Here is a 13839-nt window from a genome sequence, read left to right as displayed (position 1 = left end):
ACACAGATATACGCAGCATCGTTGGGCCTTTTTTCGGGTTCAGTATCTTGCCCAAGGATACTTCGACATGTAGGCTGCCACTTTCAGGGATCAAACCACCAACCTTCCGAGCAGTAGGCAATCGATCCATCAACTGAGCCACAGTCGCCCCTCACAGCTCAGTTATCCAGCTCCAGGGACCTGAAACTCAAGGTTCTATGTGAATCACCAAATGTTCTCTCAGCTCACTGTTTTTTGCTGTTCTTCTTTTTCAGAACTGAGTTCAATAACCATGTAGTGTTGGTTCACAAACAAACCAATACCCAATGTTTGTGTCCTCTGGTGTGCTGTGACTAGCTGACAGCCAAACTGTGCATTTGCTGCTGCTTCAGTGTTTCCCTTCAATTTCTCAATTTATTTTACAGTTAATTTACCTCTTGTATGTTTTCGTCATTTTAGAGAAAACAAGCTTGTACCCAGCAAAGAAAGTTATCAATTATTTTGATCAGTTCTAGGTCTTCATGAAGACATAAAGGTTACTATGATAAACTTTAAAACAAAGAAAATCAGCATATCAGCAAACAATGTTAGGCCTTTTTGCTTAAATATCTAATAAATTTTCATTTTCAAAATAGTTGCTAAATCATTTTCTGTCAATCACCTAAACTAGAGCATGCAGTGCACACAAACGAGCACCCAGGCTGCTCCGCTTTGTCCTCTCTGCTTCAATGCCTGGTTCTACTGTCTTTCTGGTTGAAAGACAAACTCCACAGCCTTTGAGTGTGTGTGTGTGTGTGTGTGTGTGTGTGTGTGTGTGTGTGTTATTCTTGATTAATTATTTTACGTAGGAAAAATCAAGAAATCTTTAAAAAATTAATTTCAAGAAAAGCCCAAGACAATGTCTTCAGATGTCTTGTTTGTCTGACTGACCGTTAAAAACCCAACAGATATTCAGTCTAATCTCGAACAGAGAAAAGGAGCAAATCATAACAACTTAAGAGTGGGAAAAATATATTAAATCCAACTAGGATAGAATCCAGAATAATCTGTGTATCATTCGTTCTTTCCATTTTCAATTGGCAATCAAAAATCAAATAATGAAAAACTGACTGGTTATTTTGTTATTTGTATTTATTATAACACAAATACGAAAAAAAATGCCTGTTTTTTCATATTTCAATATGAGGCTCAGATCAAAAATACAAAATGGCAAGGACTGAATTTGATTTTAATATTTAATTGGTCGGGTTTACGTGACCCAGAAGACTGCGTCAAGTGAGCCGTCACTAGCTTCTCCGTAGTCAAACCAGCCGTCCCAATTAAATATTAAAATCAAATTCAGTCATGGTGCACGTTTTTCCATTTCGTATTTTTGATCTGAGCCTTTTTCGTTTTTGTGTTATAATAAAAAACAAATAACAAAATAACCAGTCAATTTTTCATTATTTGATTTTTGATTGCCAATTAGTATGGAGAATGATACACTGATTCAGAATGAATCCAAGTTTTTTTTTGTGGCAGTTTAATTTGAACTGTGTAATTGTTGAGTATTGTGTTGCTGCTGCATGATGTCTCTGATTTGATTTTGAACCAGTCTAATTTTTTTCTGTGTCTTTCTGGATCGTATCTTACCATCTTTGGCTTCATTTCAAATCAGGATGTGAGTCTGTTTTTTGTTTTTTAAAGGGTTAGGGCTTGGTATTTCATGGGTTTGATTTGAATTGGGTCTAAAACTCTGAACCTCATTGTGTTGGTGACAGTACTGTCTCCTCTCTAGTCATCAACTAGGTGTGTTGCCTCATATGAGAACTTTACATGCTGAGGTAGAAAGACAAAGATACATTTTTTGTAAGTATTTGTCAGTGCGGTCAAGTGACTGGGGTTTGAGTGGGCTTTGTGTGTGTCCTTCGTATGTGTGTATCAGTGTGGACTCCACTTCAGTAAATGGTTCTCTGTTTAACAGGGCCAGAGGTGGAAAGAGCCTCATAGACCCACTATTGTTAGGTAATGATCAGACGCGCGCACACAGACACACAGAGATAATAGCTGTGTTTCTCTGTATCCTGATGAAGTCAGCCACAGTGTGCATGAAGTCACCCTGCTCTCCGGCGCCAGAGTCCCCTTGTTAATGGATGGTTCAGGGTGCAGCAGGCAGCCTAAAGATTTCTATCTCTGCTGTCGGTGGCTCAGGACTCCTTATTATGCACTGTCTTCTCTAGTTTTATCTAGGGACTTGGTGAACAGTTCAGCATGTCCTGATATGATCGCTCATTTTTTGTCCATCCATTAGTGTGGCAGTAATTGTGTTTTTCCCAGCATGTGGTCAGTCAGTTAATGCCTGCAGTGCATAAAGTGGAGGCAGGTACATGGTGTTCCCTGGAGTGCTAATTAGATGCTAGATCTGCTCCGTGGTTGAAATTTGTATTATTCACATTTCATGATATTTTTTGTTAGCACAGTATGCATTTTTTTCTTTTTAATTAACTAAACTCCCATTTCAGTCTAAAGGCTTTCGTTGTCCATTGTGTTTTAATGACTTATTGTAACATTTGCTTGTGTGTTAGTGGTTAGTGATCTCTATCAGTTAATTACAGCATAATCTTTAGATAATTAAGTCTCTGAGTACAGAAGGTCAAAACGTGCCTTTCTTGTGACTGGTGCTTGCAAAAAATGTTTTTCTTTTACACTTTAAGTTTTCCAACATGCAGGAAGTTGGATCAACCAATCAGCTTTGACATCTGGCAGGTGTGTGCATCATCTCTGTGAGCCTATGTGGCGTATGGTTTCCCATAACCCCCTTCTCTATGTATATCTGCAGATAACTGCACTATAATTCCAGTCTGAGTGGTTGACATATTTGAGTTGATCAGATGCTTCTATTTTTGAAAATATTGCTTAAAGACCACCGGTCAGCAACCTTCACTAACAAAAGAGCCATTGTTGGCCAAATGAAGAGAAAACATTTTGTAATGGAGCAGCAAACCTTATTTTGAGCCTTACAAGAAAGATGAAACAGCCTAAAACTGAGTCTAAATTAGCTTACCAAGATTACTAATAGGTCATAATGAGCATTTATTAATATTTTTTTGTCAGAATGCAGCGAAGACTCAAGTGCAAATGAGGCTGGACACCGAAAAAATATCTCAGGAGATTTGAACCGGAAGATATCCTAGCTAGGGAAACTTAAAACTAGACTTGAAGTTGGCAAAATGTACAGGTTACGCTGGACCTTAGACTTTCGGAATCTATGATCAACAGTTGACACAAGTGTTTTTAAAAAAATGAAATAGCGTGTATAAGCTGCACATTTTTACAAAAAAGACTACAGACTGCTTTAGGCCTACACCAATGGTAAATTAACATCAAAATGTAAAGAAATTAACGTTTCATTTTCGTATAGTTTTTTTTGTCACAGCCACTCAGAGCCACTGTAGATGGCCTGAAGAGCCACATGTGGCTCCGGAGCCTCAGGTTGCCTACCCCTGCCTTAGACTGAGAAACATCTCTTAGATGTTAGGAGACTAAATAACAGCAGCGTTTTGAGGGGTGTTCAAGGCACATGACTCAGATTTCCTTCTTGCACAAATGTAACACAAATGTTATTATACTTGGAGTGTTGCTCCTGACCTCAATCACACAACAATGTCCACCTCACACAGTGTTTGTGTAGAGGAAGTAGACGTAGACGGAACGTTTTCTCTCAGAAACATTTACATTTTTGTTTTTACAACCCGGTCCAACACTAGAGATGAAATTTTGCCCCATTTTCCCCTTTTGCATGATTTAGTATTTTCCCCCTGCTCTCTATGACGGCAGGCTTTTCACACTTCAAAGTTTTAGTCATTTTGAACAGATGCAAACACATTTGGCTGGCTGGTCTGAAGCATATTGGACCTTTTGGGGGATACAGTATCACCAGTGCTATGCCCTATGAGAATCATATACAGTGAGAACAGAGCTGATCCTAGGAGCATTTTGCAGAGTCACTGACGATGATGAGATCAACTCATCAATGGACACAGAAAATCTTCCAATTAGATAAATGGAACAAGGGAACCACTCCAAGGCAGTGTCAGAAATTGTTAGGAAAGACATGGTTAAACGTGCTAAGGCCAGACTAAGGTCAGCCAGCCCTGTGCTCATACACAGCACTCTTTAGACTCAGCATCCATTAATAATGCAAAAGTATAACCAGGAGGAAGATGGCTTAATGCCATGGAACTGCACAAACCAGACTGAGGGATCACAGTCAGGTCATTTTAGGATGATTTAAATGCAAAGCAAAAAGCAGGCAAAATAATGACCTAACATGACTTAGCAGGTTAAAATAACAATAAGAAAGGTGATGTTAGTCCTAGTATTATTCATGTAATTTATATACAAACAAACTAACGCCACAAAGAACAGCAGACAATGCAGCATGATATCTAGGATTTGCTCATGTGGTTGATGGAGAACATCAATAGGGGCAGTCATCTGGGCCCTGGTACAGTGTAACCCTTAAGTGGTTCCACCATTAGTGTTAAAAAACTAAACAAATGGAATCTCTTTGCTTTGTTCTGGCAGACAATGCTTTGGTCATAAATCCTCCTTTTAGCAGAATTGTAGAGAGCTGGTTGCTGAAAATTCATGGATGGGGCCTCTGTGAAGGTCAACCTTAGAACAAATACATATAAATAAAGATCTGAAGAAGAAGAAGATCTGAATTGAAATACTCATACACCCTTACCGATCTTACAATTTCAACATTTGATTCTGCAAGTATGCACAGGATATCCTTGCTTGCATTTTCAGATGAAGAACCTAATATTTTAACTAAGATAGAAACCCCAAAGTGGACTCAGACACACTGTTAAACTCACAGACATTTGCAAAGGAATCCCTTATGTCCTACTTTTTAAATGTCAATCATTTCTTTCCTGCTTTTCAATAACACAACTTCACCACGACTGTGCTTGACAGGAAAGCTGAAGCTCTGGTGTCTCATTTGACAATTATTTAAACACACAAATACGTGTACATGTCTCCCTATACACACTGCCAACAGTGCATTCATAATGTCCGACCAGAGGCAAGCATCTTGCTGACCATCTGCATGGTATCAGAGGCAGAGGGACTGCAGGGTCCAGGCTGGCTGGCTGCTTCATGCATGGCTGCCAGAGAGCAGAACAGGGCAGCTGGTGCTAACGGAGCCATACCAGTGTTCCCAGTCTCCTTAGAAGGGCCAAATGCTGCTGGACTCTGGGTGAAATACCAGACCCCATCCCTAGGAATTAATTGAAAGTATGAAATCAGAAATATTGGGGCAAATATGAACTCGTTTTAAGTTCGGTACCATTATCTGTTTTAAAAGTCTGAGAATGTCCATGTTTATACAGTCAAAATTTGGAAATAAGTTTCTAAAGCTGCATTACAGGCAGTCTGCCAGCAGGTGAGACAGTGAGATAACTTATGCTGAGCTTACACCAAACGATCTCCCCAGTCCCAGACTAAAAACTGAAAGTCTTTAGTTCTCTGCTCTGTTTCATATCAGTCTTTTCCTAGTCTTGGGTTTGGATCATATCAAACGTGTTTGATATTATCTCAAGTCTCAGTGACGTAACACAATCACCAACTAATAGATGAGCGGGGGAAAGGTCCCCTGTTCCAGACCGGCCAGTAAAACCACTTCACCAGGAAAAAGGAACATCACAATAATGTTAGTAAGCTCAGTCCTAAATAAAAATATAGTGATTTAGAGTTTTGGGGGCTGTTTCTTAGTAAAGAGAACAGTAAGGAGACCCAGTTAAAATGTATAAATAAATATATAGCTTACATAAATAAGTAATAAATAATTGATGATTAATGTATGATTAACTGAATGAAAGTTGATAGAGCTGATAAATATAACTATTCAATTAAACACATTATAATTAAATAGGACATAAATGTATATCATGAATTCATTTATACATTTTCCTTTCCTTTATTCTTCCTTATATCTATTTTGTTTACTGTAAAATAGTCAACTTTTCATGTGATAAAAACAGAAACCCTTTTTCAGCTTTGTGAGGGGCATTTTGTGGCGTCTATTCTTCTTTTTATTGTTTTTGTTTTTTTCAACACAAACCACTGCACACATTAGAGCAGTTTTTACTTAGAGCATGATGAGGAAAAAAATTGCATGGTAGGTAAAAAATGCTAAAAAAATCTTGTTGTAGTCTTGTAAATAGTGACCCTGAAAGATTCACAGTCTTTGTAGAATCTCAGTGTGAGACTAGGCTGGGACTAAAAACTCGTAACACTTGTCTTTAGATGTGAGCTGATAGTTTTCCCGGAGTCTTTCTTTCTTTCCAAATCTTTTCAAAGTCTTCTGGTGTATACGTAGCATTAGTGAGACAGACTGCATGTCTTGGTCAATAATACCAAATATTACTTTTTTTCTATAAACACATGTCCCTCCTAGTGTATAGAAACCAGTGTAAATTCTTACATTAAAAAAGAGCTGTAATTGATATATTTTTTTAAATGATCAAATGACCATATGAAAACAATGTGACCATGTGAAAGGAGTCACTCAGCTCAGCTGAATCTGTAGCTCCCTTCAGCTTTATAATGATTTCCACCTTATCTTGGTTGGTTGGTTGGTTGGTTCCTGGGGACGCTCACGTTTGTGCGACCGGGGAGCAGCTGAGCGTCGTGGTCATTGTGGTGAATTAAAGCAGAGTGCATGTTAGCCTCCCGTGAGCCATGGCCTCGTGGATGAATTCTCTCTGTTACCTTCAGGGCGTCGTTATGCCTTTCCTAGGTGTAAAACAAATCGCTTCTCCAAATCATTCGTTCCCTTGCACCAAGACTTTTAAATTCTTCATAGGTTTTTTTATTTTTAATTTTTTTTCCTTATTTCTTTAATTCTTAAAGCAATGTGGCTTATAAATAATCTGTATGCAGTAGGCTATCACAGGCTTTTATAATGTGTCCATTCTAAGCTCCATGTTCTCTGATGTGTGTTGTGTCGACTATTTATGTATTGACTATTTGTTGTGGGCCGTATGAACCACGACAACCTGCTGCTCAAAATGAATTGCCCCTTGTGGGATTAATAAAGTTGTTTGAATTGAATTGAAATAGGTAGATAGGTGGGTATACTTTATTTATCCCAAGCTGGGAAATCACAGTGTAGCAGCAGCATTACACACAGAGACAACACAATTAAATAAAAAGAACAACCTAGGCATATTCAAGCAATAAAATGCAATACAAATGAAAATGCCTAAAGAAGGAGTGTTGATTGTAGTGCAGAATAAAATATAAATATACAGTATAAAAATATAGGTGCCATGAAACAAATAAGGTACAGTGAACAGTGTGCATAAAAAACAAAGTCCATAGCGACTGTATGTTATGACCAAACTTTTAGCTGTTTTTTTTTTAGCTTGTAGAGTGTGATGGCATGCGGCAGGAAAGATTTTCTATATATGTCCCTTCGAGAAAGTACTCCGCTGTCTTTCTACTGTGTGATGGAGAGGCTGCCGGTCATTGTCCATGATAGATAGCAGTTTGTTCAGTGTTCTCCTCTCCACCACCGTCTCAAAAGTCTCCAGCCTGAGACCAAGTGAGCCAGCCTACTTAATGATTTTATCAAGTCTGTTGGTGTCGCTGGCTCTGATGCTGCTGCACCAACACACAGCAGCAAAGAAAATGGCTCTGGCAACAGCTTCCTCAGGAAATAGAGTCTGCAGTCTTGTACACGGCCTCTGTGTTAGATTTCCATCTATCACCATCTCTCTGAATAAAATGAAATAAATGAAAATGTTGCTTAGTAACTACTGGATGATTAAATAAGCAACTGCTTGTTAAAAAATTCACCATGCCAACTTGAAATCTAATGTTGGAACATATTATCATATGTGTTTACTCCGGGACTACATGAAAAACATCACAAACATGAATCCTCAGAGAAAACAGATCATCACCATGAGCAAGACGAAGCCAACAAACTGAATGACCTTTTCCTTAGATTTGAGGCACATGCACTGCAAAGAATGTGTGTCTAAAAACAAGATAAAAACATTAAATCTGAGGGAAATGATCTTTCCGCATGGACAGATATTTATATATAAAGAAAGAAAAACAAATTGAACTATATCGATATATGCGATATGGTCTTATTTCATATCACATTTAAAAGTATATCGATATATGGCCCAGCCCTAGTATGTATGCATATCTGTGTATGTGGAAGTTTGAGAGTGTAAGCTTGAGACCCGCCTTAGTTCAGTCCTTATTCTTGTTTGGCTCTCCTGGTATGAAGATGAAGCTGATCTTTTCTCCATCTTCTGAACATTGAAGTTTCAACACAGTAACCTCTAAAACAGCATCTGCCTGCAGGCGTATCATTTCAGGGTAGCCTTGTGTGAGTGAAGTCAGATTCCCTTAACACCATGGTCGTCTTCTCCCGAGTCCTCTTCAGATCTTTCCCTGACCCTGTGAGGTTTTTAATCAAGGTCTTCATTTACCTACTTTGCTGATCAAATTATATTTTATATTTACTTGCTAAAGAAGACAATGGAATTTTGGTCATGGATGGGAAGTCAACTTTTTATTACATTTTGTAATCAATCAGTGCTTAATGCATTCAGTGGCTGCATAGAGCTGGAGGAGTTGTCATTTAAAAATCCTATTTTTCTTCTTCCTTCACAGGCCCAGACTGAACACTTCTCTTCCTGTGAGAGAAGGTGAACAGTTTCGGTCCCATCTGCTCCTGCTGATTGTGAATAGAACCAGAGGATGGAGCGCTTGCTGTGTCTGCTGCTCCTCAGCTCAGTAGCCCTGAAGAAGGCTGTTGGTAAGTTCTACTTTGACATAGGAACAAGCATGTCCATGTGGGTTTGAAGAGAGATTACATTAGAACTATGTTTGGTTGAGCTCAGGGAGGAGTACAGGTCAGGGCTAGGATTTAGTCAGGAAACTAAAATAAACTGTCCATCTGTTCACTGAATATGTTACAACTAGGGCTGGGCGATATATCGATATAAAAAATATATCGATATATTTTTAAATGTCATATGGAATTAGACCTTATCGCATATATCGATATAGTTCAAAAACATTTTCTTTTTTGAAATATAAATGCTGCCCTTACTAGGGTTTGTTATATTTAGTTCTTTTGTAATGTTGGTTATTCTTTTCTCATATAAATATAAATATTTCAGAAAAAGATTGGCCCATTTTATTTCATAGGCTATTTTTATTTAAGATATTTTTTATTTAAATGTGAACTTTATGGAGCTTTGATTTTTTTTTAAAAGGTACTCCTGTTGTTATAGAGTATTTATGTTAACTTAAATAAAGGGTTAAATGGATAAATGTTATATTTGGCACTGACTTTAACTGAACATTTGCTCTCACTTTGCGATAAAAACATCTGGATATATATAGTATATCGATATTCAGCTTAAATATATAGGGATATGACTTTTGGTCCATATCGCCCAGCCCTAGTTACAAGCACACTTTGTTCAGGTCAAAATGCTCCTAAAAAACCTGGTTCATTTGTTAAAGAATAATAGCAGAGCACACAAAAGCACGGCTAACATAGAAGAAGATCATGAGGACGCACTCAATCTTTCTAAAAGTAAAGAAGTCACTTTTCAGCTGTCACTCAAACAATTGAGTGTGATAATTATTAGAATTATTGTAAAGTAGAATAATGTTTCTTGTGTGTTTATTTAAAACCATGCCAATCATTAGCTATTTCTTATTATTCATTTATTAATTGACACATTTAAGGTTTACCCTATTAAGACACTATCATGCCATGAATGTATTGTTTTACAGAAACATAAGTTCACTCTTATTCATAAAAGTAAACATATGCCAAACAACTGTAAACTGTAAAATAACAAACCATGTGTATAACTTGACTCAAATTATTCAAATATTTTTTGTTACTAGAACAATGGATGGATGGTGTTAGCTCACCACCTAAGCGAAGCAAATCACTGGTTCGTTCATTCGTTAAACCCAAGTCTGCTTTAGAAATCTTGCAAAAGTGAGGCAGTTTATAACACAGCAGGAACATGAATTCATGCCTTCAACAATAGGGCGCTGTATAAGTGCAGATCCATTTACCATTTAGGTCCAATAGCAGGGTAGAAGAGAGAGCACATTGCTCCTATTTTAGCCTCCTTGCTCTTGCTCCCCATCTCTTTTAGAAATGTATTTAAGGTGCTTTTACTCACTTGAATGGTAAAGCACCTTCTTACATTTCAGACTTTCTGATCCTATTCCTAAATGTAGCTGAGTACAATATGTATCATTCAAATGCAGTGAAGTAATTTAAGAAAGAACACTATTACCAAATAAAGTGCTTTAGTTCATTATTTTTAGTAAATGTACTTTCCATTACTGCCACACTGCAAAAAAGGTGTGTCTAAAAACAAGATAAAAACAGTTAATCTGAGGGAAATGATCTTGCTGCATGGACAGATAATTTACCTTGACAAGATTTCTTAAATTAAGATTATTAAATCTAGAAATAAGCATGTTGTACAGTTAAATTAATTCACTCTTAAAACAAGATAAATTAAAGTTTGTTCTTACCAAGATAAAAAAAACAACTTTAGATTTAGAAGTGTTTCATAATTTATCTTGTTTTAAGAGTTAATTTCGTATTTTAAGCGTTCAACATGCATATTTCTAGATTTAACAATGTAAATTTAAGAAATCTTGCCGTCTTAAAGTCAGCCGATAATCTTGATATAGCTACTCAATAAAATTGAGGCAACAGATTGCACGCAATATTACTTAAATCTAACTACGTTACAAGTTCGGTTAATAACAACTTAACAGGAAGTGCCTGTCAATTAAAAACGGACTAATTCTATTGTGTTGGATTCATTCAAAATTCTCTTGATTTAGAATTACATACACATAAAGATTATATTTAATGTGATCAAAATAAGCAGATTCTATCTCAAACATTTTTATATTAAAGTTACTTAAACAACTGCCTTAAAATCAAGGATGCATTTATATTTAATACATTTTATCAAATATATTAAGTAAAATGAAATGACTACAGAGTAATTTATTACAGTGTACACCCTCTTTGAGATATTACATTTAACAACTTGTCCTTCTTGCAAACATTTCAGTTTTGTTTAAAAACTTCTGTTACATATGGATGGAAATATATTATTGTAGTATGCTCAGTTAGAAAGCTGTGGTGAGGGCAACATGGCCAGAGAATGTTTATGTTGTTGCTCTGAGACAGAAACTGATCGGTAATGTGATTCTCAACAAATAAAGATACAGTGTTTTCTTCTGTGCTGAAGGGAATAGTGGAAGGCTATTTCAGAGTGTAATGACAAAAAGCCCTAGTGGTTAGACTGACATCGTTAGACCACAGTGCACTGGGCCACAATTGCCCACAGTTTATATGGCACTGTGTGTGAGGAGTGATGGATGAACCCTCATGGACAACAGATTTACTCTCACCCTTCCCTCCGGTCCTCCTCCACCTTACAACAGAAACAGCTTAAATGTTCCTTGGTCCTCAGCCGTGGACAGTCCCAGCAGTATTTCTAACATGTCCTGCTCTTCCACTATAATGTATCATTTTGTCATCCACACTGTATGTGAGCTTTTAGATTTTTAAGGAGATATCAGCTTTCTCTGCTCCTATTAAAATGATTTATTTATTGAGCTCACACCTTAGTGTGACCTCACTGCAAAAAAGGTGTGTCTAAAAACAAGATAAAAACTAAATCTGAGGGAAATGATCTTGCTGCATGGACAGTTGAACGTGTTGTACGCCTAAAATAAAAAATTAACTCTTAAAACAAGATAAAATATCTAACACTTCTAAATGTAAAGTTTTTTTTATCTTGGTAAGAAACAAATAATTGTCAGTGCACTCTGCTCGGACCAGTTCATTGCTGCTGGCAGCTTTAATTGATCTTGTTTTAAGAGTTAATTTCTTATTTTAAGCGTTCAATATGATTATTTCTAGATCTAATAATCTTAATTTAAGAAATGTTGTCAAGTGAAATTATTTGTCCATGCAGCAAGATAATGTCTCTCAGATTTAGTGTTTTTATCTTGTTATTAGACACACCTTTTTTGCAGTGTTCTCAAAGCAATATCCAGAAAGTGTCTTCATTTTTTTTAACGTAAAACCCTAACAATGTAAATATTTCATTTATTTTAGAAAATTGAGTCGTTTTGGTTTTCAAACTTGAGATCAAACAACAATTGCATTCTGTGTTCTGCATTATACAGGTCGTCTCATCTGCAGCTGGTGCAGTGCTCATGCTGAGCTGTAGTATTGTGTAGTGATGACTCCACTCTTAAAGATGTCTTTGATTAGACCAGCATTTCTATCCAGTTATCAAGCTTTACAGAATCAAGAGAGTGTAAGAGGAAAGGGGTCTCTGGAAACAATGGCAGGCTAGGAGAATCTTAAAGTTGCCCAGCATGGCAACCACAAAAATCGCAAGCAATTAAAGGGCAAAGGGGAAGACTACACCAACAAAACACACGTTAGTAACACTCACGACTGTGAGAGCAGAAACGAACAAAAACCAAAACACCACTTCCGAGCAGTTAATTTCTTATTTTAAGCGTTCAACATGCTTATTTCTAGATTAAACAAAATAAATTTAAAAAATAGTGTCAATTTAAATTATCTGTCCATGCAGCAAGATAATTTCTCTCAGATTTAGTGTTTTTATCTTGTTTTTAGATGCACCTTTTTTGCAGTGTATAGAGCAAAATAAAATAAAAAGTGTATATAAAAAAGTAAAAAAATATTTTGTCCCGGTGAGGACCAGGACTTCCCATTAGTGAGGACCGACACTTGTGTCCTGGACAGAAATGCAGCGCAGGGTTTGGTTTCTGATTAGTGCATTGTTAAAATGTTTCCCCAGGTGGAGATGTGTGTGTGTCAGGTCATGACAGCGGGCCAGTGTTTGAAGAACAGCCAAGCAGTTTAATCTACCCAGAGGGCCTGAGTGAAGGCAAGGTGACCCTCAGCTGTCAGGCCAGAGCTAGTCCAGCTGCCTCCTACAGGTGTGTAACACACACACACACACACACACACACACACACACACACACACACACACACACACACACACATACTTGTATTTGTCCCTTTCTGGGGCCATGTGTTTTGAACCCAATTCTGGGGCCCACCCTTTCCAATGGTCCCAGACCTCTGTAAAAAATCAGGCAAGCTTAAAAAAAATTTAAAAAATTTTCAGTCACTTTAGATTAGCCATATTCTAAAGTTTTTTCTCTACGCTAGTTTTTTTGGTCACTTATGGGACATGTTTCTAGCATTTGCTACTTGTGGGATCCACCTGCACACACACACAGATATGTCAAGTCTTTCTACCTTAGCAGGGACCAAAAACTAGATGGAGTTATTAGTTGTTTCTATAGTTTTTTTATTAACAAAAAAACTGCAAGGCTGCATCAGAGGTTTACATCCTGCATCTCCTCTCCTCACATTAGGTAGACAGAGCAGTGATAATCAAAAAACAATCACCTGCTTAAAATGAATCAACTGCTGATTATTACAGTGAGCTTTGATATCAGGAAAGCAGTCCAACAGCTCCTTGTGTTGATAAGAACACAACATAATAGCATAATAACATAAAAACATGACAACACTGTCAACTATTGTAAATGGCCTTAATGGAGGTAAAAGAGAGCACAAACATGTTTTAAATTTTCTTCCATCTCAGATGAATGAAATAGATTCTGGAATCAACATTTTAACGTAAAGTGGTTGAATTTATTTATACTGCAGCATATTCACTAAATAATATCAGAAATCATTGCAGTCAGACTGAGTGGAAAATTAAATTGAGGC

General features: G+C 37.1%; 1 protein-coding gene across 1 annotated transcript in view; it reads left to right on the top strand.

Moving 5' to 3' along the window:
* Window positions 1-13839, top strand: part of cntn2 (contactin 2) — an 84429-nt gene that overhangs the window by 22117 nt on the left and 48473 nt on the right. The window contains exons 2-3 of the mRNA XM_059328419.1: window positions 8662-8806; window positions 12891-13032. Coding sequence (XP_059184402.1) covers window positions 8749-8806; window positions 12891-13032 — 200 coding nt within the window. The 5' untranslated portion in view covers window positions 8662-8748. The remainder of the gene's footprint in view (window positions 1-8661; window positions 8807-12890; window positions 13033-13839) is intronic.

The sequence above is a fragment of the Centropristis striata genome, chromosome 3 (genome assembly GCF_030273125.1).
Source record: "Centropristis striata isolate RG_2023a ecotype Rhode Island chromosome 3, C.striata_1.0, whole genome shotgun sequence".
NCBI classification, from domain to species: Eukaryota; Metazoa; Chordata; class Actinopteri; order Perciformes; family Serranidae; genus Centropristis; species Centropristis striata.
The sequence above is the reverse complement of the archived record's forward strand: the minus strand, read 5'-3'. Positions and strand labels throughout refer to the sequence as shown.